The sequence below is a fragment of the Protomyctophum bolini genome, assembly GCF_963924005.1.
Source record: "Protomyctophum bolini genome assembly, chromosome: 8".
In the NCBI taxonomy this organism is placed as follows: Eukaryota; Metazoa; Chordata; class Actinopteri; order Myctophiformes; family Myctophidae; genus Protomyctophum; species Protomyctophum bolini.
This window is the reverse complement of record NC_137869.1, coordinates 35,390,330-35,418,157: the sequence shown is the minus strand read 5'-3', so window position 1 is coordinate 35,418,157 and position 27,828 is coordinate 35,390,330. Positions and strand designations below refer to the sequence as shown.

At 44.0% G+C, this 27,828-nt stretch overlaps 1 protein-coding gene across 5 annotated transcripts in view; it reads left to right on the top strand.

Moving 5' to 3' along the window:
- The window catches only part of rfx2 (regulatory factor X, 2 (influences HLA class II expression)), a 36,884-nt gene that overhangs the window by 6,347 nt on the left and 2,709 nt on the right, over nucleotides 1-27,828 (top strand). For 2 of the 5 annotated variants that reach the window (XM_080769322.1, XM_080769323.1), the window contains exons 2-17: nucleotides 6,517-6,628; nucleotides 11,537-11,626; nucleotides 11,800-11,882; nucleotides 13,868-14,135; nucleotides 17,068-17,142; nucleotides 18,174-18,355; nucleotides 18,541-18,660; nucleotides 19,243-19,364; nucleotides 19,874-19,992; nucleotides 22,947-23,059; nucleotides 23,838-23,989; nucleotides 24,294-24,391; nucleotides 24,548-24,697; nucleotides 24,810-25,018; nucleotides 25,819-25,972; nucleotides 27,680-27,722. In XM_080769322.1, the coding sequence (XP_080625448.1) occupies nucleotides 6,517-6,628; nucleotides 11,537-11,626; nucleotides 11,800-11,882; nucleotides 13,868-14,135; nucleotides 17,068-17,142; nucleotides 18,174-18,355; nucleotides 18,541-18,660; nucleotides 19,243-19,364; nucleotides 19,874-19,992; nucleotides 22,947-23,059; nucleotides 23,838-23,989; nucleotides 24,294-24,391; nucleotides 24,548-24,697; nucleotides 24,810-25,018; nucleotides 25,819-25,972; nucleotides 27,680-27,722 (2,090 nt within the window). The remainder of the gene's footprint in view (nucleotides 1-6,516; nucleotides 6,629-11,536; nucleotides 11,627-11,799; nucleotides 11,883-13,867; nucleotides 14,136-17,067; nucleotides 17,143-18,173; nucleotides 18,356-18,540; nucleotides 18,661-19,242; nucleotides 19,365-19,873; nucleotides 19,993-22,946; nucleotides 23,060-23,837; nucleotides 23,990-24,293; nucleotides 24,392-24,547; nucleotides 24,698-24,809; nucleotides 25,019-25,818; nucleotides 25,973-27,679; nucleotides 27,723-27,828) is intronic. The other 3 variants (XM_080769325.1, XM_080769324.1, XM_080769326.1) reach the window with 3 other exon arrangements.

Here is a 27,828-nt window from a genome sequence, read left to right as displayed (position 1 = left end):
GGTGGTTATCTGGAAAGGTTCAAGAGAGGTGGGGGACGGGGTTGTTGGAGAAAGGTGCATGGGCGAACACACCGTCTCCATGGTGACGGTTTGATCCTTCTCTGTGGCTGTCAGGCCTGCGCTGCACATGGTGACGGATAGAGTGGACAGGTTGTGGTGAAGACCAGATGAGATGAGGGGAGGCTAGGGTTTCTCTCTCTCTCTCTTTCTCTGTCTCTCTTCCTATTGCCCTGCCATCTGCAGACCCTGAGAGCTGCTTTGATTGGATTAGCCATGAATTAATGAGACAGGCTTGAAGAACAGCCTCCGTGGTGGAAATCTCTTATCATATCTTAATTCGCTCTTTGTGTGAGTGTGTGCGCCTCATGTGCCTTGTAGAGCCTTCTTTAAGCTAAATTGAATCAAAGAATACAAAGTCAACCTGAGATTCTCGGAATAGTGTCTGTTCTTGGTTCCTCAATTTAGATTATTACTATTAGTGATGGTTGAACTCCCAGACAGGGAATAATATGCTTGTTAAAACGTAACCAAATCAGGAAACCTGTTGCTCTCTGTGTGAATACATGTTTTGCCAGAGTGACCAGCCTTTTAGTGGTCAAGAGGATGGAAGCTGGACTGAACAGAGCACAGTTGGTAGTGACTCCCTAGACACACACACACACACACACCATAGATGTCACAAGTATTTCCACTTTATTGCTGTGTTGTTTCAACTTCCACCGAGTTGTAAAAGGCATTAAACACTGTTTCCTCTGCTACAGGTGTTTTGCTATCTCCCCAATGGCTGGGTTATCAAGTTAGAAAGGAAAGCACTAGTTGTTCTGGTGCAAAGCATGATTGGAGGACAGACTCTTTTTGTAATTAAACATTTCTCCTTTTTTGTCCAGTTCAAGTACATAAAAGTAAAACACTTTATTCTGTCCTGTCCTCCTAAATCAAGTCTGTCCTCTCCTCCTGAATCAAGTCTAAACCAGCATGAAGTCTTAACATTTTATGTAATCTTTACTCTCTGCAAATACAAGTGTCTTCCCCCTGGTGTCTGAAATTAATAGCTTACATATTTATTGTTGTAAGTTTCTGCTTAGTGTGAGATAGAGGGATCAGTTGGGGGATGGCATTGTTTGGTTTGGGAAGTATTCTGTTGGTTGCATAGCAACAGGCTCCTGGAAACGGGAGTGGACGGTGTTGCTACTAGCAACCGTTGTTGCTCTGCAAACAATGTGGGCTAGTGCAAACATGAGCCAAGACTGTGGGCTCCTGTTTTTAATTGAACATCTGTATGTGTTTTTCTCTGATTGAGTGCTGTTGAAGTTAGATTTGTCAGTGACATGTTTAACTCTTGTCCATATTTTCAAACACAACAGCAGGTAGGCTGTAGGTTTACTGTCTATTTCTTTAGATAGTAAAGTTAGTAAACCTTTTTTAAGAGCTTTAAAATTACAGAGTTCCTAAGTTTTTCCATTTCTGTATGCCTTCTGAAACGCAGGTGGCTCTTTAACAGAGGAAAAGGGATCTGCTGTCGAATTTCTTCTTAATTGCTCGTTTTAGATTTGCCTGTGTGTGTGTGTGTATGTGCGCGCACACACACACGTGTGTGAAGTTGTCAAGCGTTTGGAAGGGGAAAGGCTGTAAAGTGCCGCCCATTCACAGTAGGGTTTCTGCAGTTGTCTGTGAGGTCTCCTGCTGTGTTCTGCTTTTGTGCCGCTCATAGCTGCTGGTGGGGAATTTGTGGCTTTTAACCTTCCCTTGGGGATGAGAAGAATTGACTCCTCTTTGCCTGTTCTTGCCAGTCCTATGCCATGGTGCACTCCACTAAAGACGGCACTTTAATTGAGCTTTTATGGAGGGAAACATGCTGGCCAGTGCTCGATTTTATAACCCTCCCCCCTTGCCAGGCATCCACCACCTTGTCCTCCTATAATAGTGCAAAGAAACCCTCAGGTCTGCCCCCCCTGTTCAGTGAAAATAAAAGTGGTCCAAAGATAACTGCTAGGATTGTTACACTTGTATTTATAACTTGGCTGACACCCCATGGACAAATTCCTTGCTTTAAAAGATGCACCATATAAATAGATGCTTAAAAAAAAGATTTCCCTTCAAACCATTCTGAAAATAGTCTTTGGATAGGATTCTGCGCAGATAAGGCCTTTACAGATGAGTGCTATTTTTGCACTCATCATGACAAATACACTGGAGACGGATCAGGGAGAGAGGGAGGGGGAGGGCTGTTGACAGTCAGACAAATGGTGGTTTCAATTGAGTGTGTTTGCATGTGGCATCTCCTCTCTGTCACCATTCAACCGCTTGATAAGGCAAGCGATTGACACATGTCATGAATTTCAACATGGCTTCCCTTTGCTCAGGCCCATTAGTCATGTAGACAGACGGAGCAAGGTTTCTGCCTCTGGCCAAGTCTCCATGCTTGGAAAATGTCAGCGGTGGCACACCCAACTGTTGTTATTCTGTTATTCCCCACTAAGAGCTCAGTTACACAATTTGTCTTACCCCTTTTTTGATTCGGGTAGCCTCCAGGTCTGCAGTGGCGATCACCTTCCCCCATGCTGGCAGGTCATGATATTGTCAACCATCACCTAACGTTACCATTGGGTAGATTAGAGCCCACGGTCCTGGCTAAAAAGAACAAGCACCACCCCAATCTCAGGTGAAAGACATACAGACTTGTCTTGAGAAAGTCAGAAGCTAAAAGCCAGGAGCGCACCTGTTGCACAAACGGATATCAGATGCAACGATTGAGTTGACCGCTAGCTTGTTGTAGCCATTGAAGCAATGTATTCTCTGCAACCCCTACAGTGAATTAGAAACAATTTTACATGTTACACAATTTTGTGTCTTGGCTTTTTGTTTTGTAGAAGAGGGTTAACTTGTGCCTTAAACCGGTTATACCGCAACCGCACTGCTCTCAGCTGTAATGAAGTGCGACAACAGCATGTCACTATCTGCCTATGGACTGACTGACTCACATTGAATTGCATTAATAGTCAGACTTGTGTAAAGCTTTTATGCTAAAGACCTTATCTACCCACCGCCATTACTACTACTACCAACACACACACACACACACACACACACTACACATCCCTGTCTCTCCCTCCTTTCTCTGTGGCCACCACACTCAAAAGTTCTTGTGCCTGAGCTTTAAAAAGAAATAAAGAAAAAGGAGAAATGGGAGGGGAGCCGAGCGAGGGGGGGAGGGGCAGAGAGGAGGGGGCAGGGTAAGGGGTGGTCGTCATGGATTCCTCACCATAGCAACCGACAAACGTTTACAAAGCATTGAGGAATTTCCTCATATCAGCTGGATTATTGGAGCCCCCGGAGAACGGCTCTCATTCGAAACAAACGCTGGATATCATCAGAACCCTGGCCAGGGGTTGGAGTCCCACTGCCATTCCCCCCCCCCCCCCCCCCCTTTTTTCAGAGAGAGTGGGGAAGTAGTTTCTTTTTTCATGCTCGCTCCCCATTGCAGTTCCATTCTTCTCTCTCACCCCTCCCATACTCCCGCTCTCTCCCCTCTTAAAAGAGAGAGCTTTGTGTCTCTCCATTTTTAGCTCCACTGCTTTGCTATGCAGAGCACACACTGTCATCCAATGGAAGAGCAGAGCAGTGGCAGTGTTATGGTGGGTTTAGTCCTTGGGGAATGTCATTAGTGTGGTTGCCCTAAAGGGGCAACCAGACTCTTGTATCTCTAACACTTTATTCACGGTTATTATTCTCTCCACTACTGGAGTAAGACAAAGTTTGGCGCCCTACAACAACAAGAAGTTTTGACTGTACGCACTTGAGCCAGATGTCAAATTGACCGGAAAAATCGGGAATCGACCGCTTGTACTTTGCTAAGAGAAATGTTGGATATTTTATTTGATATGAATTTATTAGTGATTTAAATTTCCCCATTGACATGAATGGGGAAATGCAAAAAAACACATTCAAGTATTTTTCCCTCTGAGACTGTAAGCACTATAGTTACAAATCTTTCAGGGATATTTCCTAATTATCACTAAAATTAATTAAAAATATTAATTTTTAGGTCGGCCTCATGGTGGCGCTATAACATCCCACTTTACCTTTTGGCTCATAACTCTTGAACCGTAGGTCGTCAAATCAAAATTATTTTTACCCTGGATTCCTTGGGTCATGACGCATCTCCCCATATAGGCCACGCCCTTTTCCGCCATGATGGATTTTCCGCCATTTTGAATTTTGTCCAAAACACACTTTTCGCTTTTCCCACTACAGATTTTGTCCAAATGTCACAGAAATCGCCACACGTGATCTCTGGACCCACCCGATTAAAAAACCGACTTCGGAATTTCGGTAGTGCGTGTCGTTCGGCCGTAACCGTCGACCGAAGTCAGTAGGAGGGGCCTATATCACGAAAAACGCCATAAATCACGCACGGCATGTCTAATCCGTCCGAAATTTGAATCGCACGTCCGTGGTGGTTCGTTCGACCGAGTTCCGAAAGCAATTCCATTTTCGTCCACAGGGGGCGCCGCAAACGCCATAAATGTAACCGTCTGTCGCGAAAACATGAATTTCGGGGGTCAAATCCCCTCCCAATTACTTACACGCGACCTGAGGCGTGACTCGAAACCGTAGCAGGCCGGCGACATCAGCGGGAGGGGTATACATGTAAGCCGCCGCGGCAACCACACTCTGCAATTTTTCAAAATTGCGACCTTTCTAGTTAGTTTCAGTATGCTTACGATACTAACTTGTTAAATCTTTGATTTTGTGCCAGCTATAATGGATAATGTCTATTCGCAGCAACAAACTTGCTCAGAACATTACTACCGTATACACATGCTCATTAGTGTGGTTGCCCTAAAGGGGCAACCAGACTCTTGTATCTCTAACACTTTATTCTCTCCACTACTGGAGTAAGACAAAGTTTGTAAGACAAAGTTTGGCGCCCTACAACAACAAGAAGTTTTGACTGCACGCACTTGAGCCATATGTCAAATTGACCGGAAAAATCGGGAATCGAGCGCTTGTACTGTGCGAAGAGAAATGTTGTATATTTGATTTGATATGAATTTATTAGTGAATTAAATTTCCCCATTGACATGAATGGGGAAATGCAAAAAAACACATTCAAGTATTTTTCCCTCTGAGACTGTAAGCACTATAGTTACAAAACTTTCAGGGATATTTCCTAATTATCACTAAAATTAATTAAAAATATAATTTTTTAGGTCGGCCTCATGGTGGCGCTATAACATCCCACTTTACCTTTTGGCTCATAACTCTTGAACCGTAGGTCGTAAAATCAAAATTATTTTTCCCCTGGATTCCTTGGGTCATGACGCATCTCCCCATATAGGCCACGCCCTTTTCCGCCATGATGGATTTCCCGCCATTTTGAATTTTGTCCAAAGCACACTTTTTGCGTTTCCCCCTACAGATTTTGTCCAAATGTCACAGAAATCGGCACACGTGACCTCTGGACCCATCCGATTAAAAAACCGACTTCAGAATTTCGGTAGTGCGTGTCGTTCGGCCGTAACCGTCGTCCGAAGTCAGTAGGAGGGGCCTATATCACGAAAAACGCCATAAATCACGAACGGAACGTCCAATCCATCCGGAATTCGAATCGCATGTCCGGGGTGGTTCGTTCGACCGAGTCCCGAAAGCAATTCCATTTTCATCCACAGGGGGCGCCGCAAACGCGATATATGTAACCGTCTGTCGGGAAAACATGAATTTCGGGGGTCACATCCCCTCAGAATTACTTACACGCGACCTGAGACGTGACTCGAAACCGTAGCAGGCCGGCGAGATCAGCGGGAGGGGTATACATGTAAGCCGCCGCGGCAACCACACTCTGCAATTTTTCAAAATTGCGACCTTTCTAGTTACAGTCGTATTGGTGCCTGACAGATCCTAACTTTTCCACCTGTTTCAGACGCCTCTGGTCCTACCAGCAGGACCAGCCATTATTACATCTAACAATGCTTGTTATTCCCGTTAGTATTCCACTGATGGAGGCCAGGGGAAGGTTGTCTCTCTGGGACTCGGATGGCTTGACTGACTCTGCTTTATTTGGCTGATGCAGCAGCCCCCTTATGGCACTTTTCCACTTCACAGTACTGGCTAAACTTGGCTCAAATTTAGTCACCCTTTTTGGTTGCCTTGGCCCTTTTTGGTATTCCCTCCATTGAGGTTCCATGCGAGCTGAGCAGATGCCAAACAGTGGCGTGAAAGCACTGCAGACTAGACTACTGATTGGTCAGAGAGAGACTTGTCACTTGTCAGCATTGTGTGACTGTCACAATGGACTATTCTGCATGGAAGTTCCCGAATACTGTTAAACTTTAAAACTAGCCAAAATTAGTTAACTTGAACATTGTTTAGCTTCAGCACTCTACTGTGCAGAGGGTTTGACATTGCTATGACAACCATCTACATTTAGGGAGTCCTATCTGCATTGGAAAAATGAGTGAGTGGTGCAACTCCGTGTGAGCCTGTGCTTACCTGTCTCTCTCCTCTTCCCTGCAGCCCCAGCATGCAGAGCTCAGAGGGAGGCTCCGACTCCTCATCCAGCACGGCGATACGCACGTCCACATCCGCCCAGGCACCCGTGGTGCAGCCTGTCCCAGCTTCCCAACAGGTGAGTTGCTACCTCCGTCCTGTCAACGGCTGTCCCCAGACTCCCCACTCCCCGCCTGTTGGAGAGTTCCCCTAGGAGTGCAACACAGATTAAAATAATTTATTTATTATTAGCACTTTGCGGGGGGACTATGACATAGTAAAAACTCCATAGAATTAGCTGCCACATGACGTCAACGGGGGCACACAAAAATCACACTTGTGTGAAGTGAGTGGAAATGTATGATGAAGTCATCATACATCTCTTTTTGAGCGGCACTAGTCACTCTAACATGTGGCTTTGTGTGTGCCCACCCCCACCCATGACATCATGTGGCAGCCAAGTCTATGGACCTTTTATCGAACTTGATGTATGATGAACAACATGAGCATGTATGAACTTCATCATACATGCTCATCCTAAAAGGTGCCGCTCACTTCACACGAGTGTGATTTTAGGCATACAGTGGCCTGTAAAGTTTATACGGAATAAAATATTTTGTAAAAAGTCCATAGACTTGGCTGACATCACATCCCTTTTACCTAAACCCACTTGTGATTAGTATTTACTGTATCAGGGATTCCAGGAATTGAAGCGCAATCATACTTTGATAAAGGTTTAAGTTATGTAGTTAGTTACCTTGTCCCCTCCTATGTCCAACTTTGAAACACAAACTTTGTCCTAACACAAACATTAAATGCCAGTGAATGGCCAGTTTTACATCATTGTCCCAACAGAAGCACAATGTAAACGTGCCGTTGATTAGTGATAATCCAAAAATAGTCTCCTTGTTGATTTATATGGAGAACAAGCTCTCAGAGTCACTCTTTTATTGCATAAAAGAAAGTCAACAAAACTTATTCTGCCAGTATAGCATTAGGAAGAAAACCTGGAATGGATCCATGGAGCCAGATGAATAGAGATATATAGTGTCAGTGTGTTAGGCCGGTAATTGCCTGGTTTGGCCTTCTTCTTTTCTTTTTTTACAAAGACAAATATAATTCCATCCGGACATCCTGGCCAGGAGTCAGGATTGCCAGTAAAAAAGACCATGTATTATTATCACTGCCAATCAGACACATTTCAAATCTTCTAGTACTTCTACACCTTCCTTCACTTCCTGTTTCTCTCCACTGTACCATCAAATTCTTCTTTAACCCATTCTGACCTGAGATCAGATTCTAAAAATGTCTTCTACATCCTGACAGTTTTCATTCTGACCTGAGATCAGATTCTAAAAATGTCTTCTATATCAGGACAGTTTTCTGAAAAAGCTATGTTTCTGTGTCAGTCGTTCTTCGATTTTTCAAAAACAGCAGACCTACAAGCTCGTAGTTCTACGATCTTTTGGACAGTATATGTAGCAGTTAATCAGGGAGCTAATGTTAGCAACTTAGCATGGTAATTAACATACAAAAACGATCTTTTGGACAGTATATCTATATCTATATGTATATAAATTCTTTCATCATACATCTTTACAAATACATTTATATTGTAACCTACTTCTTCAAGAACACATTCTGTAGCTTCTGTTTGTCTGTATGCATGTAAGAGGCACAGTATACACAACTTGGGGTCCTGAACAACTGAGGGTGCCCATACAGGGGCCTGCACTAAAATATGAGCCAGGTCCTGGAGAATTACAAGGTGCCTGAAAAGCCTGCACAAAAAGGGCAAAATAAATGTAACTATAGGGAAATTTCTACACCGGCCGTGGGCGATCTTTCACATTTTAAAGTAAATTATCTTTGCTCAGGAAGCTCTCGAAAGGCTCCCCGTCCCTGACTATTCTTAAATATTCTAATTGGCTTGATTATCTGAAACATTTTCTAAAACAGAAATATGGCACCGGACGTTACATTTAGGTTCGATTGACCGCTCTCACCCACTCTCCCCCAAGGCGGGCAAGTCTTTACACCTCAGACCACCTGGAGATGTGTCATTGTTATAGTTAATGGGATCATTTGCATCTGTTGTGCGTAGTGTAGTGTGTGTGTGTAAAGTGGTGTAGTGTTTCAGTGTGTTAACTTGAATGCTTAACTGAAAGAACAGTTTTTCCTTTTGTGCTCGTATTACGCACTGTGTGAGGCACACTGACTGACATCCCTAAATCTATAAAAATCTAAAAAAAAGTTTAAAATAACGTGGCTGGCACCTTGGCTGGTAATCCAGCAGTGTGTTGCGGGATCGAGTCCCGATTGCGACGTACTTTGCTGTGTGTCTTCCCCCCATCTCTCTCCCGCTTCCTGTCAAGCTACTGTATCTATCAATAAAGGCAAAAAACCCCAAAAATATCTTAAAAATCACACCTGTGTGAACTGAGTGGTGCAACTCTGTGTGGGGGTCCCTGTTGCGTCCCCGGAACTTATGTGTGTGTGTGTGTGTGTGTGTGTGTGTGTGTGTGTGTGTGTGTGTGTGTTAGGCTGCGCAACACTGGCACTTGGTGGTGAAAACCAACCAAACGCTATTTTGATGGCACCACCAAAAAAAAAAGCTTCTCTGAACTTCGTCTGATCTCCGTCCACCTCTATCTCACCGAATCGCCGCAACTGCACACAAATCCTCAGTGTAAGGCCCAAACCACACCAATGCAACTAGTCGCTACTCTTTGCTACAAAACAGTTTTAAGGATATGTCACACCAATGCAACTCCTTGCAACTGCCTTTGGGAATAATGGTTGCATGCAACTACTCGGCAACCATTTGGTTGCAAGGATTTGCATGGCCAATCATTGGTGTGGTTTGGGCCTTAATTTGTAAGGCCAAAATTAAGTGTAGGCTAAATTGCAATCAAATGGTCTGTTGGAACCTCGGTGCACATTAATCCTCAGTGTACATTTATCCATTTTAACTCAAGAAGTAACCACATTTGCCTCACAGCTGTACTGTTAATAACAGAATGTAAAATAAGTTTTCATATATAAAACCTGGAAAAGTAAATTGGAAGTGGAACAAACCTGGATATTTTGTCAAGGATTTAGAGGATTATCAATGTCAACGTAATAAGCACCACACTTTGACAACACTTTCCAGAGCCTCAGCTTGTCTAGGAAGATATTATTTATTATTTACATGCTTTCTGTCTCCATCCAAATGAAGCGTTCCTGTGAGCTGTGAGTGGATTAGCATACATGATGTTTGTTTAGGCAACGCTAATCGACATTTAAAAGATAATGGTATCCCCACTGCTATTTAACGGTATGAGTGAGTAGGTGTTAGACCCTGAGGGAAGACAGTAGCCAATAGGAAGCGAAGGAAAGAACTGTCAATTTGATCTCAATTCAGTTCGTATGGTAGGTCAGCTAAATGGCGTCTTGCAAGTGTTGAGAAGATCCCAACTGTATGAGCCTCTATCCTTCATTAATTCTCAAAGGGCTGGAGGGTTAGTGGTAAGTGCACTACTCTACTCAATGTGCATTAATCGGTGCAAAATGTGGCAGCAGTTTTCTGTTAAATGCAGTAAAATGAAGGGACTTTCCTTTTGTTTCAAGAAAAAGGTTGATTCCCAAGTCCCATACACCTCTGTTCTCACATGTACTGACCATTACGGTCACTTTCTCTATGGCCACACCTGTAGGCTAATTGCCGTTACACCTTCCATTCTACCAAGAGACATTAGGTAGGCTTGCGTCTGCTGTGATACGAACCCCCCTTGCCTTTGTATGGTACACACACACACACACACACACACACACACACAGACACACACAGCATACAGAAACAGTCTCTCCCGCCAACTAGAAGTGCACTGTTTTCAACAGAATCCATGGAAACCAAATGGTATTACTTTACTAATAATAACATTAAGTCAGTAGTGAATCTCCAATGGCTTTTTGGACAAGTCGAGCACATTGAGAAAAAACAGCACCAAGCCTAATGACACCGCTGTCTGGACACAACATATCTCAGGCTTGTGAATAAAACGTATGTTTATATTTGTTTTTGTTGTCATGAAACAAATTTGCGTCAGTAGCACTCCATTGCAGAAGGCAACCAGGAGTGGCTGTCCACAATCACACAACCTCACACAACCTCGAAGAAACACAATGGAAACAAGTCCCCAGGATTTTGGTGTTGTCCATTTAGCCTTAATGTCTGACTGTACCACACGACACGCCGTTTACATTTTGAATGATAAAGTTTTCAGTCAATCAATCAATCAAAGACATACTTTATGAATGAAGGATTTCTTTTCGTGTCATGCCACCATTTCGGCCAAAATGTTTCAAATATAAAACATTCTATACCATTACGCCTTAAGCGGTTAAAGGACCACTTAAACCATTCCCATATCTTCATATAAATTGTTCTCAATAAGGTTGAGGATGGTACCATTTTTGTCTGCTCATTCTTAGAGCGAGGCAGTTCCTGATATTTTCCTACCAGTGACCTCTTCAGTAGACAAGTTTGGCAAAAGTTCAAATGTTTTATTTATTATTAATGCAAGAACAATGGCTTCTGTTTTATCACATTCTGTTGTATTTTCTAGAAGAGAAAGGTTTTAGTTTCTATTAGCTTAGAATCCCCATCGCTTGCAGTATGTCATTGGTAGGCAGGTTTCTAAACTGTCCATAGCACACCATTGCCAATGAGACGCCGAGTGAATAGACAAAAAATTCTTATCTTATAATAAGCATCAGTGAAGACCTATTATAAAAAATATTATAAAATTGGGGAATTGCTCAAGTGGACCGGTCCGCTCCAAAATAGAAAAGAATAGCATTGACACAGTAAGCTCGCATTATGTTTGCTAATTGGAAAACAAATCCCCATAAGGCATTCGTGTTTATGCATTTGCCCCATGCTATTAGTGATCTGTGAAGTATTTTAGCTTCTGTGTGATGCAGGAGGCCCCTGCACATTAGCATTGCTGTGTGTTTGTGCGTGCACAGTAAGTAACTGCTTTCTGCCTGTTCTCCTGCACAGAGGGTGCTGGTGCAAGCAACGGGGTCAGCTCAGAAAGTAGCACAAGTACAGCAGCTGTCAGTACCCAGGGTCCAACAGGTCCCTCAGCAGGTACATAAATGTACACATACACGCACCAAGAATTATACTTATTTGACCTCAATGAGAACTCTAGTCCTTTTTATTTTTTTTACTCCCTGTACGTTTTGAGCTTTTGTATTACTTTCTAGTCTCCACCCAATGGTAGTGGTTTTAACTTTTGTATTGTTTGTCTCTATCTATAGGTCCAACAGGTCCAACACGTATACCCATCCCAAGTCCAATATGTTGGAGAAGGCGGAGAAGCAATCTACACAAATGGAACTATGTGAGCAATGTTAGACCTCTCTACAGTTATGACAAAATAACATGATGCATGCTTATGCACTGTAGTCTGACTCACAGGAATTTGCATTCAATGGCAGTAGGAAATCGGAATGGCTATTTTTACATTTGTTCAAATGCTGGCAGCCAGTCAGCTGTGATTGTTTTTATCCCCCAGCCCATCCCACAACATGCTTCTCAAGCTGTTCCCACAGCAACTGGATATAGCAGTAATAAAAGTTGTACACTTTACTTGACCCATTTAGGCCTGACGTCGAAATGTATAAAATGTCTTCTAAATCCTGACAGTTTTCTGTCAGGATTTGCGCCACATTTTCACGATTTTTCAAAAATAGCAGACCTACAAGCTCATAGCGCCACTAAAGTATAACATAATGCTTGGTTAAAACACCAAAACGGGTTCCCGTCCAGAATGGGTTAATTACAATGTTTTACTCATTTGATCTTTCCTTTTGTACCAGCACAACTACAAGGAAATAATACTAAGTGTGTCAGTGTAGTGAGAGTAGTGGTCATGTCGTCAACGCACTTATAGTTGTGTTGTGTGCTTTACCGTCTACTTTACAAAGCAGTAAGAAGACATTTTAAATCTATCTTTATAGTTATTGTTAGCTTAGGGGTCACCAGGTGCAACATGAAAATGCAATATACACACCTCTAGAAGCTCACAACATGTATCACGTATCACACGGCCAATTATAAAAAGATCAGGAATATCATCTCTTGTTCCCTGCGGACTTGTTTTCGCTACAACCTTTGGAGAATCATAGTGGGGTTATTTTTATTTTTTAATGATTTCTTAACGCACGCACGCACGCGCACACACACACACACACACACAATTTGCTGCAGGGTCCATTAAGATTCCACTTGAGTTCTGTATGAACAAACAGGCAGATGAAAGAGAGGTGGGTGGCCTGGCCTCACTCTTCACCATACCACATCCAGCTGATATGCTGTGATACTGATGAACGTGCTTTTAGAGCTAATTGAATGCTGTGTGATTTTCTTCTTCTTTTGTGGTCTGTGATACAGTTTAAACGCTTGTCAAGCAGTAATATATAACATGCACCACATTGCAATTAAGAGTGCATGTTTACTGTGTTCGCGTCACGACGTCACGTATACTTTCAGACAATTAAGACCCATAACATTTCTTGTTGGCTCTGGGTCTTGAAATAAAATGCCCTTACTCAACTTTGGGGATGCAGTTTATTCAAGTCGATTAAATCGATCTAATTTATTTCAAACTAACCTTTTTTTAGGCATTTTGTTCAAATCTGGCTACTCCTGTAAACTTTGGCAGTCTTAGCCAATCAGGATGGTCCGAGACATTTCCTTGGCCTCTAGGGTGCAGAGTTTCACACACATCGGTCCAGTTAAAGTAAAAAATGTGAATCGGCCTTTTGTAGACCATGAGGCCAATTTCACAGCATTTTGTTCAAAACGGACCACTCCTGCTAACTTTGGAAGCCAATCTTGGAATGGAATATGAAAAATTGTACAGATCTGTCTTGATCACATGACTATTGATGTATAATAATATGTGCGTGATGTTTGGACCAAATCTGTAGGAGTAATATATAAACAAAAATCTGCCTCCTGGTGGCGCTGTGAAAGGTTTGGGGCAGAGGTTCTGCTCTGGTCTCCAGGGAGAGTATGTGAAAAAACTGTCTTGACCGGCCACACCTTTGGAGACAATAATCATTCCTGCAGTTTTCAAACTTTGGATGTTTTAAAAAAAAAGTCATCAGCTGTATGATTCCTTCTAAAGTGAAAATCCACTCTAAATGTTTATTTAAACCTCTCTACCAGCATAAAGCGACGATGCCATTGAATGCAAATTCCAAATGTATTTGAAGGCTCAAGATCTCATCTGTGTGCATTGTGATGAGAAAATAAAATCCATAAAGAAGTGAGAATCCCTGGCCTGTATTTGTCCCATATCTCATTCCTGTTTCTCTTTAGCCGTACAGCCTACTGCTACAACCCGGAGGCCCAGCTTTACGGACAGGGCGGTGCCTACTTTGACTCGCAGGCCGGGTCACAGGTCACCACGGTGGTCTCCTCCTCTGCCAGCAGTGGAGCTCCCCCTCACGGCATGGTGGGCCTCACCATGGACATGGGAGGCAGCCAGATCATCTCCAGCAGCGGTGGTGCCTACCTGATCCATGGTGGGGGTGCAGACAGCAGCCGCCTCCACACCTCGCATTCCGCACGCTCCTCCTCTGCCATGGTGGGTAGCAAACACCCATCCCTCCAGTGTCTTTGAGTTTGAGTGCACTCCGGTTGGGGATTCATTGTGGAATGGCTTTACCGAGGCCTGCTCCAGCTGAATGGTGTTCATAGAGGGGGGGAAAAAGACCACCACAGACAAAGAGTCTGTGATGGTCAGTGCCTGAATTATATTAACCATATGAACTGTTAGGTAGGGATAGGTCGAGCCTGGCTCATGGACTATTCACATCATCATGGTGCATCGGCAAGAATGGATAGACAAGGAGATTCCGTTTGAGCCTTTATTTCCGTTGCACAGATACGCATTTATAGTGAGCAAGGAGATGGTGAGGCATCACGGTTATGGTTTTGAACTATGAAAGATAGAAACACATAATTATTATACAATTCAACCATATTAACAATACACAAGTGAATATTCTCCTAAGCCTGTGATAAATGTATTTCCCTGACGTTCACCATAGGCCAAGCACATGTGCATTTGCATTACACAAACATATCTAAACTATGAGCTTCAAGGCAAGCAAGTAGCTACAAACACACCTATACTATGAGCTTCAAGGCAAACATGTAGCTACAATAGACAGTATCTCCATCACAAGCCCAATAAAGTACAACATATGCATTCATTAAGTTAACTGACTCACTTCAGTGACGCATAACCGTGGCCTGCTGAGACTCCAGAGCAGAGGGCTCTCAGTTGGTTGCTACTACTGCTGCTCCAAACAGACTGAGAGAACAGGCAGCATTATATACCAGGCCACCAATGAGTTGAGTGAGGACAGCAGTGATTGGTGATGAGTAGGAGCAGGTGAGGGGGGTGGATCCCATCCATGAGGAAAAGGGGGAGGGTTGCTGACTAGATGACTCTTTTCTACATGAACCCTAGTGTTCCATATGAACCCTAGTGTTCCTATTCTGGGAATCTCCTATCTGAACATTCAGAAAAAAATAGATCTACAAGCTCACGTGTATTGCAACACGTGTGAGATAGCATGTCATTTTTTGGCAAGGGATTGGTGTAGAGGGAAAAAAGAGACTAATAGAGGACTGACTAGAAATGCCAACTTGTGCCTCACACTACTTGTGCGCAAGCAAAGCACGCCATGAGGTACGCTCACCACTGGCATCACCGCAACGACTGCTGCTCTGAGTCCCTATAGAGCTCTCTGCTGTCTGGGTACGACTGCTGTGTTGAGTCCCTATAGTTCTCTGTCTGGGTACAACTGCTGCTCGGAGTCCTAGGGCTCTCTGCTGTCTGTCTGGGTACGACTGCTGCTCTGAGTCCTAGAGCTGTCAGGGTACGACTGCTGCTCTGAGTCCTAGAGCTGTCTGGGTATGACTGCTGCTCTGAGTCCTAGAGCTGTCTGGGTACGACTGCTGTGTTGAGTCCCTATAGAGTTCTCTGTCTGGGTACGACTGCTGTGTTGAGTCCCTATAGAGTTCTCTGTCTGGGTACAACTGCTGCTCGGAGTCCTAGGGTGTCGGTGTGAGAATCTGGGTACTACTGCTGCTCTGAGTCCCTATAGAGTCCCTATATAAGCTACTTTGATGTAGTGTCCGATAGTGTCTAGTGTCTACTGCCTGGTACAACTGCTGGTCTAAATCCTCTGTAAATCCTCTCTACTTTGAGTGCTACTAACTAACTAATGTATAATACAACTGCTGTACTTAATCCTTTAGACCCGTTATTGACCCTTATTGGCTGTTGCGGACACATACATACATACATACCCAGCCGATCGCAGTAGTTGCGCGCTCTGCTTGCGCGTAATTATAGAAGTACGGTATATAGTATTTAGCGTACACACAAAGTAAGTTCTGCATTCTTCTGACAGTCATCTATGTGTCAAGTGTCATAAATCATTACCGGTAGTTGTGCTAAGTCCGCTAACAAACACAAGCCACCCTGCATAGCTAACGTCCTCCGTGCCATATGGTCTTTGTGTTAATTGTCACCACTGCCTGAGCAGCGGTGACATTGGAGCAAGATGGGAGACGAGCGAGCTAGAAAGTAACTTGAATTTGTGGCTTCCATGTGCTGCAGTGGAGAGCGGAGAGAAGCCCTGTAGAGGCTAGAGAACCAGGGCACTGGATTAAATAATTCAGCTCTGCCTTGTTTCAGAGGTTTTCACAGGCACTTGAGCGCCACTGTGAAACAAAGCAACCCCTGGGGCTCATTACCATTTGGCCATGAGCCCTGGGGAGCCTTCTTAAGGCTTGGAATATTGCCTGATTCTTTTTTCCCCCCCCCAAGGTTCTAGTTTGGCTGCTATACCACACATCTTTTCTTTCGTCTACTTTTTTCTTAATCTAAAAAGAAAGTCCCTGGTTTTGTCATTCCCAATGCCTGCCAACCTAATTCTCTATTATTTTCAGACCTCCATACCACTAAAAGTTGATCTGGTATATTCATTGAAAATAGCATACCTAGTGGAAAGAAAAGCTAAGAATTATTTGGACATATGTTTTTATTTCCCTGATCCTCTTTCTGTTTTGGTTACTCCTCTGTACAAATGTCCACTGCATTTCAAATAACCCTCTAGCTCTGCGTGGTAAAATGTGAATATCATCCCATTCTCTGAGGGCTTGACATGACTTGTTGTCCTGTTTGTGATTCTTATTTGTATATGTCTAAGAGTGTCTGACAGTCTTCGTCAGTCGGCAGCTTAACCCTACGAGTCTCTTGATTTGCATGCTTTTGTCTGCCAATAATGAATTTGGCCGCAACACTGACTGATTTTAATGGAAATGCAAAGATCTGGCTGCCTGCTAACAGTCTTATTTCCTTTCTTTTTTTTGTTTTCCCTGTGTACCCCCTCCTTATCCACCCCCTCTCTCACTCTTACCACCACCCCTTCTTCTTTTTTCACCCCCCCCCCCCCCCCCTCGTCTTCTTTTTTGCATGGTCATTTTTTTCTTTTCTTTAGCTTGAAATGGCGATTGAAAACCTCCAAAAGTCTGAAGGGATTGCATCTCACAAAAGCACCCTGCTCAACAGCCATGTAAGTCAACCAGGAACTCTCCTCGGAAAGGACACAGGAGAGGAGAAAAAAAGCCTTGGCTGCACCTTGGGCAATGTGCTCTACTTGGGCTAAAGTTGAACACATTGCCTACTGCTAGCTGCTTGTACCCTTCATTGTTTCATCGGCATGCAGAACCTTTCTCCCAATTAGTTCTCTTCCTGACTCTAAACTTGCATTTGCTATCACTTGCTGCGCAAGAATGTGACTGCTGCAGCCTGTCCAATACTCTGCACGCACTTCAGTCAAACAGGTTTCTTCAAAATTGTGCTGTGCAATTGCCCTGCCATGGTGATGGCTGTGTGATTGCTGTGGTTTTGTCTGACACACAACCCTCATCTGTCAAAGTTCATATACAATATACATCTCGTCACTCAATTATTTAGCGGTTATAGTGTGAATCTTCTAGTTGAGGGACAAATCAGCCCATAATAACTGAAATGGAAATGAGATTCAATACAACTCAACTGTACTTAATCGAGACCTCAGCCATTATTCTAACTCACAAATCGACTGGTTAGGAAGTAGGAACTTTTCCTCCATTCTAGGCAGGTGTCCCCTCAAACTCTATCCACCCTCTAGTAACCAGTCTGACGGTACTGTATACAATTATGTTAAATCTCTTTTTAAACATTCATTATTGAGGAATCACTAATTTACTGAACATTTATTCATTGTGCCTCTCTGTAGTCTGATTGTAACTGATTTGTAACCAGACAGAATTATTAGCTCCCTAATGATGCGCCTTTGCACAATGATCCGTTCCAAAGTCAGGCACTCATTCACTCCCACGACCAAGAAGTCGAGACAGTAGGCATAGACACAGCAAGAGTGGTCTCTCCCTTATTTAACAGGTGTGAGGGTGTGTGCATGCGGTGTACGTGCCTTATCTGCCTTTTTGATGTGATAATAAGACACACTTCTCATCTTCATCACTGGCCAGATGGTGATCAGAGGGCAGAGTCGATCCATTAGGACTGACTGATTGTGTGCGCGTGTGTTTGTGTTCTCAGCTGCAGTGGTTGCTGGATAACTATGAGACGGCGGAGGGTGTGAGTCTGCCCAGGTGCTCCTTGTATTACCACTACCTGCGCCACTGCCAGGAGCAGAAGCTGGACCCAGTCAATGCAGCCTCCTTTGGCAAGCTCATCCGATCTGTTTTCATGGGCCTCAAGACCCGACGCCTTGGCACCAGGTAGGAGAGTGCTGCACTGCAGCAGGACGTATGGCGATGATGATGACTAAGCATGCCGATTACTGTAATCTTGTAACCATTATATGACGATGAGTGTGATGATGCTCATAGGCATTGGGGTTTTGGGGGTAAATGATAGTGATTATACTGATGACAAGCTTTCCTCTGTATTGCTGTCCCATCAGAGGCAACTCCAAGTACCACTACTATGGCATTCGGGTGAAGCCTGACTCGCCTCTGAGCCAGCTGCAGGAGGACACTCAGTACATGGCCATGAGGCAGCAGCCTATCCACCAGAAGCAGAGGTCAGTCATCTCTGCCTACTGTCGACCCCACCTCCTTTCCCTCCCTTTTCATTTCTCTCTCACATCTGGCATGACATAAGCTTTGATCGACTTTCCTTTTGATGCTGTGTGTGTGTGTGTGTGTGTGTGTGTGTGTGTGTGTGTGTGTGTGTGTGTGTGTGTGTGTGTGTGTGTGTGTGTGTGTGTGTGTGTGTGTGTGTGTGTGTGTGTGTGTGTGTGTGTGTGTGTGTGTGTGTGTGTGCGTGTGTGTGTGTGTGTTTACGGCATTCTACATTAAATCTACACAACATTTTAACTCACTTTTGCAACCTCAGAATCCGAGGTCAATGCCATGTGGAATCTCGTCTTTGACAAGAACCTTTGTATCACCACGCTCCTTTGGTGGTCATTCCGCATCCTTCCTTTTCTTGCACTTCTTTTCCTCCTGCCCTTTATTTTCAGCACTTCTCTCACCTCTATGTCTCCATTAATGTCATCGTTCCCTCCACTCCTTCTCCTCCTTGATCTCCCACCCCCTCAGTCGTCCACTAGGCTCCATGCTGTCCAAAGCCATCATAATTGTCTCCTCTCCTGCCCCCACAGGTTCAAGCCCATGCATAAGGTGGATTGCATGTCGGATCACCTATCTGGCGGCTCTCAGCACACCACCAACACCCCAGAGCAGTCAGTAGCGGCTCAGAGTCAGCACCACCAGCAGTATATAGGTATGGAACTTCATATTTGTGGTCAGATCAACATATGGAATGAATTCTGTATTGGCCATGGAGCGTGTCACGAGGCGTGACTGACTGACAGGTTTTGCAGGTTTTCATAGTAAACTGCGACCCATGGTTGCAATAGTAATACATTTTACTTGTATTGCAATTGTTAATACAATATAAATTATACAATTGGGATGGTTGTATTTAGACTCCCTCCTCTTCTAGTAAGACATTTAGATCCTGGTTTGGCACGATCAAAATTCTATTTCTTCCCTGGGCAAGCAGGCAGGCTCTACTCGTAGTGGTAAACATTTCAGCACTGGAAACCTGCCTTCAAATCTGGGTTAGAACAGGAAAGTTACAGAGGGTAACTTTAAGTATTGGTCAAGCCAAGACGGATAGAGAGAGAGAGAGAGAGAGAGTGTGAGAGTGTGTGTGTGTGTGTGTGTGTGTGTGTGTGTGTGTTGAGGAATTTGAGTAATGACTAATGTCATTGTCCCTGTTTTATTTAGATGTGTCCCATACCCTGCCACCATTCCCCTCCCTTGACCTGGGCAGCCAGCCGCTACCTGAGCGCATCAGCATCAATGACATCAAGAAGCTGCAGACACTCTACAGGGAGCATTGTGAGGTAAGACCACACACCACTGCTACCATCCCATCCTTTTCACACTGTGCACAGCTGCATGATGGGAAGCTGAGTTTTTAGCATCCATTAAGTGATTTTGGGTGTGACAGTACAGTACAAGGACCCCCACACGGTAACTCTGTCATTTCTCAACCGTTCCGCAACGTGGAGCGGCTCGCCGGAACCGGGCCGGCACTCTGGCCACGTTCATGTGGGTCTGGAAGTTCCAGGGACCCCCACATGGATAAAATGTTATGCTGCTAATATACTGTACATAGTATATATATATTTAATTTATATTGATATTTCGTTACACCCGTATGTGGTAGCCAAGTCTATGGACTTTTAATGTTTGTTTAGAGTACGATGTTTGTTTAAAGGAGTGAGGCTCACACAAGTGAGTGTGTTTTGGTTGAAAAGGTCAAAGGTCTCCTGATCATCATCAAGGACGGATGGACAGATTTTCATGAAGAAGATGGATTGGTGGGAATGATCAGTAAGCTGCCTCAAAGGGATCATTACATTTTGGGACTCAAATGTCAAGGTCACCATCAAGGTCGAGGCCAAAATTACATAAATGGTCATATCTCAGGAACGGAGAGAGACGGAACAACAGATCTAGGTGATTCCTCTGCACCAGCACCGATTGGAATGGGATGTGTATTTCCAAAAGTTACTTTGGATAAACTAACAATACAGATTTCCCTTCTTTGGCTCAGTGGAGCCCTTTCTTCAAGTGCATTGGGTCAGAGAGAGTCGGACTGTCCTGCAAAAAGGAAGGGTGCTCCAACATGGCCTACTCTGTGCTGAGCTCTGACTTTGCTGCTGTAGAAATGTGCATCTGGGAAGGACATAAGCTGCAAGAAAACACTACAGAGTGTTTCTCTGACATTGAGAGAGAGAGGAATGGGAATAAAGCAATTATTACAGCATTGAGGGAGCACTGAGAAGTCGGGGTTCTTCCAGCATTAAGGGAGCATTGTGTAGGTTTTTTTCCCCCAGCAGAAAGTACAGCATTGGCTGAGGAGATAAGCTGTAGAATGATATGATTTAGGGAGGAAGGGCATGGCAAAAAAAGGCCTACTTACCAGAATAAGTCAATGGACAGAAGGGTCACTTTGTACTGGCATTAAACAAAACTAGGATGAGAGAAACTATATTGAATAGTTAAAGGAGGGCCTTTCCATCCTGACAGGAGTGAGGGTGCAGAGTGGGGGGAGGTGAGACCGTGATTAAAGCTGTGAAAGCGCTGGCTTTATCATATTATCCCTGCCCTCCCCTTGTCCAGCCACACCACGCTCCTTTTGTTCCAGCCATCCTTTCATCTCGGCGCGGCTTTCAAGACATGCCAATTAACCTTTCAGCGCGCTGTGTGGACATCTTGGTGTCTTTGTGGCAGCCTCCCCGTGGGCCTTTGTGCAGCCTTGTCTGTGGACGGGCACACGGGCTGCCTGCCTTTGTCTGCCAGTGCATTTCTGTCACTCTCACAGCGCCCTGTGCCGTCCATGGCGAGCTTAATGTTTGTGTGTGTGTGTGTCTTGTTTTATTTTCTATTGTGAGTAACAGCGACCCGTTAACTTGGCACACAAGTGACTTTTACTGGCATCAATTAAATGTACAGCGCAAATACAGGTAACAAGGTATAATGCAAGTCAATATTTCGACTTTCATATTTTTATGTAGGCTGTCATGTAAAAGTCTGTAAGACTTTCTTTGTGATGTAAACAGGCAGTGCATTAGTGCATTAGAGACACAGACGGACATCGATCACACATTCATTAATGTTGAACATGGATGCAGTCCACAATCTCTTTGCCATTTAATCCTGATGACTGAGTTGAATGATAAACTGGGCAATAACAAATTGAATAAATCATTGTAAAAACCACATTACGTGTGAGACAGGAGGGTGGTTCAGGAATCTCTGACACAGGCCTCTCACTGTCTGTCTGCTGCGTGCGTGTTGTCTCCTAGACATTTCACAATTCATCAAGACATGCTGTTTTTCCTGCGCAGCGAAAACTCGGGAGGTAAACGCGCTTGTTTGGAAGGGACTGGGGAATTCTCCTTTTTGTTTTGGAGTTTGGTGTTTGAGTTGTTGCCGGGGGCAACGGTAAACAAGGTTACCATGGCGACGGCCAGAGAGGAAGCAAAAACATATCATGTGATTGAAGGAAAGCCTACACTGCTGTGTAACAAGATCCAGGGGCAAAGCATTTGTCCTGCCAGTGAGAGGCAGAATCTCTGGGCATGGTGTGAATCATAGTCGATAGACCACGCACTGTAGCAACAAAACACACTACACTGGAGTTTCACTTCTGACTGAAGAGGCGGAGAGCTGACACTTCTTCCGTTCATATGAATGGCTCAATAACTGTTGCTCCTCAGTCCTCACATTACTCTTAACTGTCTGGTGACTGAGCTCTTTCTTGAATACATCTGTGTCTGGAGCAAACCATTGTTTGATCTTTACTGTGCCTTCGTGTGTATTTTTGCACTATGTGCAACATGTCCAGCTTTTTAAATCAAAAGGCTTATACAGGAAGTCACATGGTAGTTTAGATTGGCTTGTCAATAGATGTTTTGAGAGAAAGGTCCTGACACAACTCTGTAAAGTGAATCAGTCTAATGGAGACAACTGGTAGGGGGTGGGGGGTAGTGAGTGACATTGACTTCAAATAAAACTCCTGATAAAGCCTAAACGCAGCCTTTCTAAATGTGATTAATGTGCAAGGGGCAGCATTTAGCTGGCTCATTGTCCAACCAGGAGGGCTGGGACTAAAAGAAAGGGTGAGGGAGAGAGAGCCTGCCTGCAGAAACTTTGTTGTGTGTCTGGTTGCCATGGTTCAGCTCTGTGTGTTTTGTCCTCCCCTCCCCTCCCCCTTCTCGTTTCCCTCCCCTCTTCCCTCCCTTGCTACCTCTTCCCCCTCCTTCCCTCTGTTGCCGCTCTCCCACAGGCTACTTTGGATGTTGTGATGAACCTCCAGTTCCACTACATTGAGAAGCTGTGGCAGAGCTTCTGGTATTCAACGGCGCCATCTAGTGACGGAGCCACGACCATCCCCAACAGGTTAGAGCAAACAACATCAGTGAAGTGAAAGACAAGACAGAGAGATTTGTTATAATTTTTACACTTGCTTTGGCAATGCAAATGTATGTTTCCCATGCCAATAAACCCCCTTTGAATTGAGAGAGAGAGTCATACATTTTCATTTCTTTCAAAAAGCAGGAAGTGAATAAAACTAATGATTTTCACACAAAAAAACATTTCCACTTTTTTCAATAAAAAAGTGTAAATGTGAGTACTCTGGCCTCCATTTATTAGAATTCTTGGATGTGCTACCTGTTACGACCCAGCCTGCAAAATGGACTCCCTCCTACCTAGTCCCCAAATATAGCCAGTCAACACCAGTTGAAAATCCAAAGTACAGAGGTATATTTAATTTCTTTCTCAATCACTTCTGTTTTACACAACACACGCTGCACTTTTAGTGTTACGCCTTATGCCGTATATCTATGCTTCGTTGGCATTTATTTTATACTTGGAAAAACATTTTCTACAAAACAAAATCTACAAGCTTGCAGCCATGTTTTTATGTATTACAAAAATGCCTACGAATATTAAGACATAAACATCGTGCAAGATAAGGCCCTATACGCACAAGGCACTACACATCCATTACTTGAATTATATTAGAATATTTGACAATCATCCTTGTTTGTTTCTTTCTCCTTTACACATTTTTCTTTCCTGAACCTTCAAATGATGGGAGCTTGTACAACAGAATTTCACAGACATTTGACGTGTGTGTGTGTGTGTGTGTGTGTGTGTGTGTGTGTGTGTACAGCGATGACGACATGGAGGGCATGATTCCCAGAGAGAACCTGGTGGCTCTGTGTAAATATGAACCAGTCAGACTGTGGATGAGGAGTTGTGATCACATCCTTTATCAAGCCCTAGTGGAGATACTCATCCCTGATGTTCTGCGACCAGTTCCAAGTAAGAGCATGGTATTTCTGCTTTCTGAGATAGAATAAAGTGGAGCATGACTGGAAAGACAGGAATTACATTTTGGGTGTGACTATGCCCCCTTGCAGAACCAGTAAGAATCCTAGTAATGCAAACTATACCAAATTAAAATGCAAATAACTGTGCTTTGTGCATATGTACACTGTAAAAAAGAATATGTAGGAAAATCCTAGTTTATTTTAAAGAATGGCTAAATCCTAGTTTATTGGATATTATAAAAACAGCTGAGTTGTAGTAACACTGATAGTAATTCAACTTGCATTGTGTCTTTCAGGCACCCTCACTCAGGCCATCCGGAACTTTGCCAAGAGTTTAGAAGGCTGGCTGACCACAGCCATGACAGACTTTCCTCAAGAGGTTGTCCGCACTAAGGTGGGCGAGGAAAACTTCAAAGTGTAAAGCACTCGCTCTGAAGCCTTGTTTTGTTTATTCAATTCATTTTTACCATGGAAACCAGACATTTGAAAATATATATATATTTTTTGTTTTAATCACTGGATTCTGTGTAAATGTGTATGTGTGGTGTAGGCAGCAGTGGTCAGCGCATTTGCCCAGACGCTGCGTCGCTACACCAGTTTGAACCACCTGGCCCAGGCGGCCCGTGCAGTTCTGCAGAACACCTCCCAGATCAACCAGATGCTCTCAGACCTCAACCGCGTTGACTTTGCAAACGTCCAGGTAAATTTGACGCGGCAGACATATCTGCAACGCTTGTATTTGTGGTTATGCTGTGCTAGGACAAGGATCATTTACAGTTGTTCATGATGATTTGAATTGAATTGAATGACAGGAGCAAGCATCGTGGGTGTGTCAGTGTGATGAGAGCGTTGTCCAGCGCTTGGAGCAGGACTTCAAGGTGACCCTGCAGCAGCAGAGCTCACTGGACCAGTGGGCCACCTGGTTGGATGATGTCGTCACCCAGGTCCTTAAGCCTCACCAAGGAAGCCCCAGTTTTCCCAAAGCCGCACGCCAGTTCCTGCTCAAATGGTCTTTCTACAGGTAAGGTTTTTCCCCCCAGAGCTGTTAAAACATGTGGGTGCCTAAAAGACCTAGTTTTATCACCATGTCTTTATACCAGGGGGGCAGTCAGACAGATATTTTGTGAAGCCACTGAGGAAATCGGAATTAACTGAAAGTTCATATAATGGCCTGTTGTGGCGCTGTCATTGGACCCAGAAAAACCCATAGCCCCATAGAATGTATTTTGGCCCAACTTCACCTAGACTGTATTACCTTAATAAACATGGTCATGAATACTTTCTGCTTCCAGTCACTAGTTTAACGTCTCATTTCTAATGTCATAATATTCTTTTTGGAAAATGATGGTCCCATTTATTAAAATAAATTTGAAAATTTGAAAATTGTGGAAATTGAAAATTGCGGAAATTGGAAATTGCGGAAATTGGAAATTGCGGAAATTAAATTTTAAAATGTAATTACCATAAAGTCGCATATGTTCTGAGGGGCGTGGCTACCGTTACAGTCTATGATCGGGATTCCCCTCCCACTCGAGTCAAAATAAAAACCAACAGAGAAGAAGGGGGGAAGTCCCGCCTCGTTGTCTGGGCCAGCCAATGGCCAGCTGGGCCAAAACGGATCTAGAAAGATGGCGACTTACAATACAAGGACTGGCGGGCTTCATTTTACGTTCATGTTAGACCCGGAGAACGCTTTGTCCATATTTTTTACAGTCTATGCTTTATACACAGGCAAAACCTGTAATTTTAGCAAAGCATTGAATGTTTCGGATGCTGTCTTAACTTCACACAGTGCTAATAAGATAATCCTCCTCCCTTTAGCTCCATGGTGATCAGAGACCTCACCCTGCGCAGCGCGGCCAGTTTTGGCTCCTTTCACCTCATCCGACTGCTCTACGACGAGTACATGTTCTACCTAGTGGAGCACCGCGTGGCCCAGGCCACTGGGGAAACGCCCATCGCCGTCATGGGAGAGGTGAGGAGGGTGCTGTTATTACAGCGTATAAGAGGGTCAGACTGTGTGTCCGTCTGTCTGTGTATGGACTAAAGGGCAGCACGGGTCCATCCAGAACCGTAACACCCGAGAACCGAGCCGGTTCGGGCCCAAAATATTGACTTGTCCCTCGGGCAGGGTAGGATCCAGTCCAAATTGCCGCGGGTCTCGGTCAGATCGTCTGAAATGCAGTTACCCCAAATAACCATGAGGATCCGAGCTTTATATTAAACCCTTCAACTTAAAAAATGGGTTTAAAAAATAGACATGCATGATATTACATTCTAAAGTCCATATTGTCTGTTGAACAGAGTCAACGAGGGCTGGGTCTCGTCATGCACCTCGACATGAGCGAGAGCGCTCTCTCTCTCGCTTCCGCACGAGCACACACACCGCTTGCTATATTAATGCAATCATGGCGACCCAGCGAGGTGAAACGCAAAGCAACGAGCAATGTGGGGCTAACCTCGCGTCACCAGGTTTTCCACCTCGGAGGAAAAATGTGTGGCAGTTTTGTTGTGATTGTCAACAGCTCTGGGAAGAATGTCGGTGTGCTAAAATGCACTATAGCCTAAGCCTATGCAAGTTTGCAACCCTCCTCCTTCGGCAGCGGGGTACACGTCGCTGATAGGGAGCAGTCTCATGTCATGTTAAAGCATAGAATATTGCAGAGAACACACTATGGGTCCGGATCTATATCGGATCGGTGCGGTTTTGGTCGGACTGGTTCCAAACAGTCAAATCCTTCTTGGCTCCGTTTCGGATCCAAAGCTTCCAGGGCGGGTGCAGCCAATTGGAATGTTTCTGGGATCCATAGCTGTTCGGTTCAGATATCACCGGTCCCGTTTCGGACCGGGTCCAATTTTATGGACGTGCTGCCCTCTAGTCTGGACCTCAATTTTGGATTTGGCTCCTCCCATTTATTAGTCCACTTGTGCTTCTGTTTATTCCTACTAGCAACAATACATGTTTATGGCAGTAGTCGCATTGAGAGATTAGCCCAAGACATACAATTTGAATGAATGAATGTGAATGAATGAATGTGAATACAAGACATACAACATGAAATTTCTGCAAGCCCAGCTAACAGAGCTGTTAGCTGGGCTTGCAGAAATTTCACTTACAACTTGAAATCCCTCAACCTTTGCCCATGGCTTCCTAAACCCCAATCCGCAGAAGGGTTATGTCCCCGCCGTCTCAAGTTTTTCCCCGTTAAATATGACGTAAATTAAACATCAAAACATTAAATGCAATTTGTACTGTACTGTATCATGTAAACGAGCAAATCAGATAACCAATCACAGGCAACAGGCATTCTGATTGGCCAATGGCCAGTACGAGATCATTCATGATGATAAGAGCGCCCCTCACTTCACACGGGTGTGATTCTTTTTTTACAGAATGGTCTGCATTAGCTAAATGTATTATTCAATCTGTGGAACATCCTTAGGATATGACTGAAGGAGGTTAAAGGTGTTTATTGTTACGATACAGTAATAGGCAGTGAACTGCTTATCCTTCAACTAACAATAACATAAAATTATAGTAATAAAACAGGAATGATGGTTTCCCTCTGTACTCCACAATATTTATTTCTTGATGGTAAAATGTGTTTTTCATGCTTCATTTAATCATGCCTGGTGAATTATCATTAATGTCACTTCTTCTCTGTTTTGTTGTCAACTTTAGTTCAGTGACCTTAGTTCCATGATGCCATCGCTGATGGATAAAGGTAAGCTATAAGATATGAGGAAACGTACCCTTATGTTTCTCCTGTGCCCAAATTCACACTCCATGACATTTAGTTTGCAGATGATATTCAGTCTACTAGTCTACAC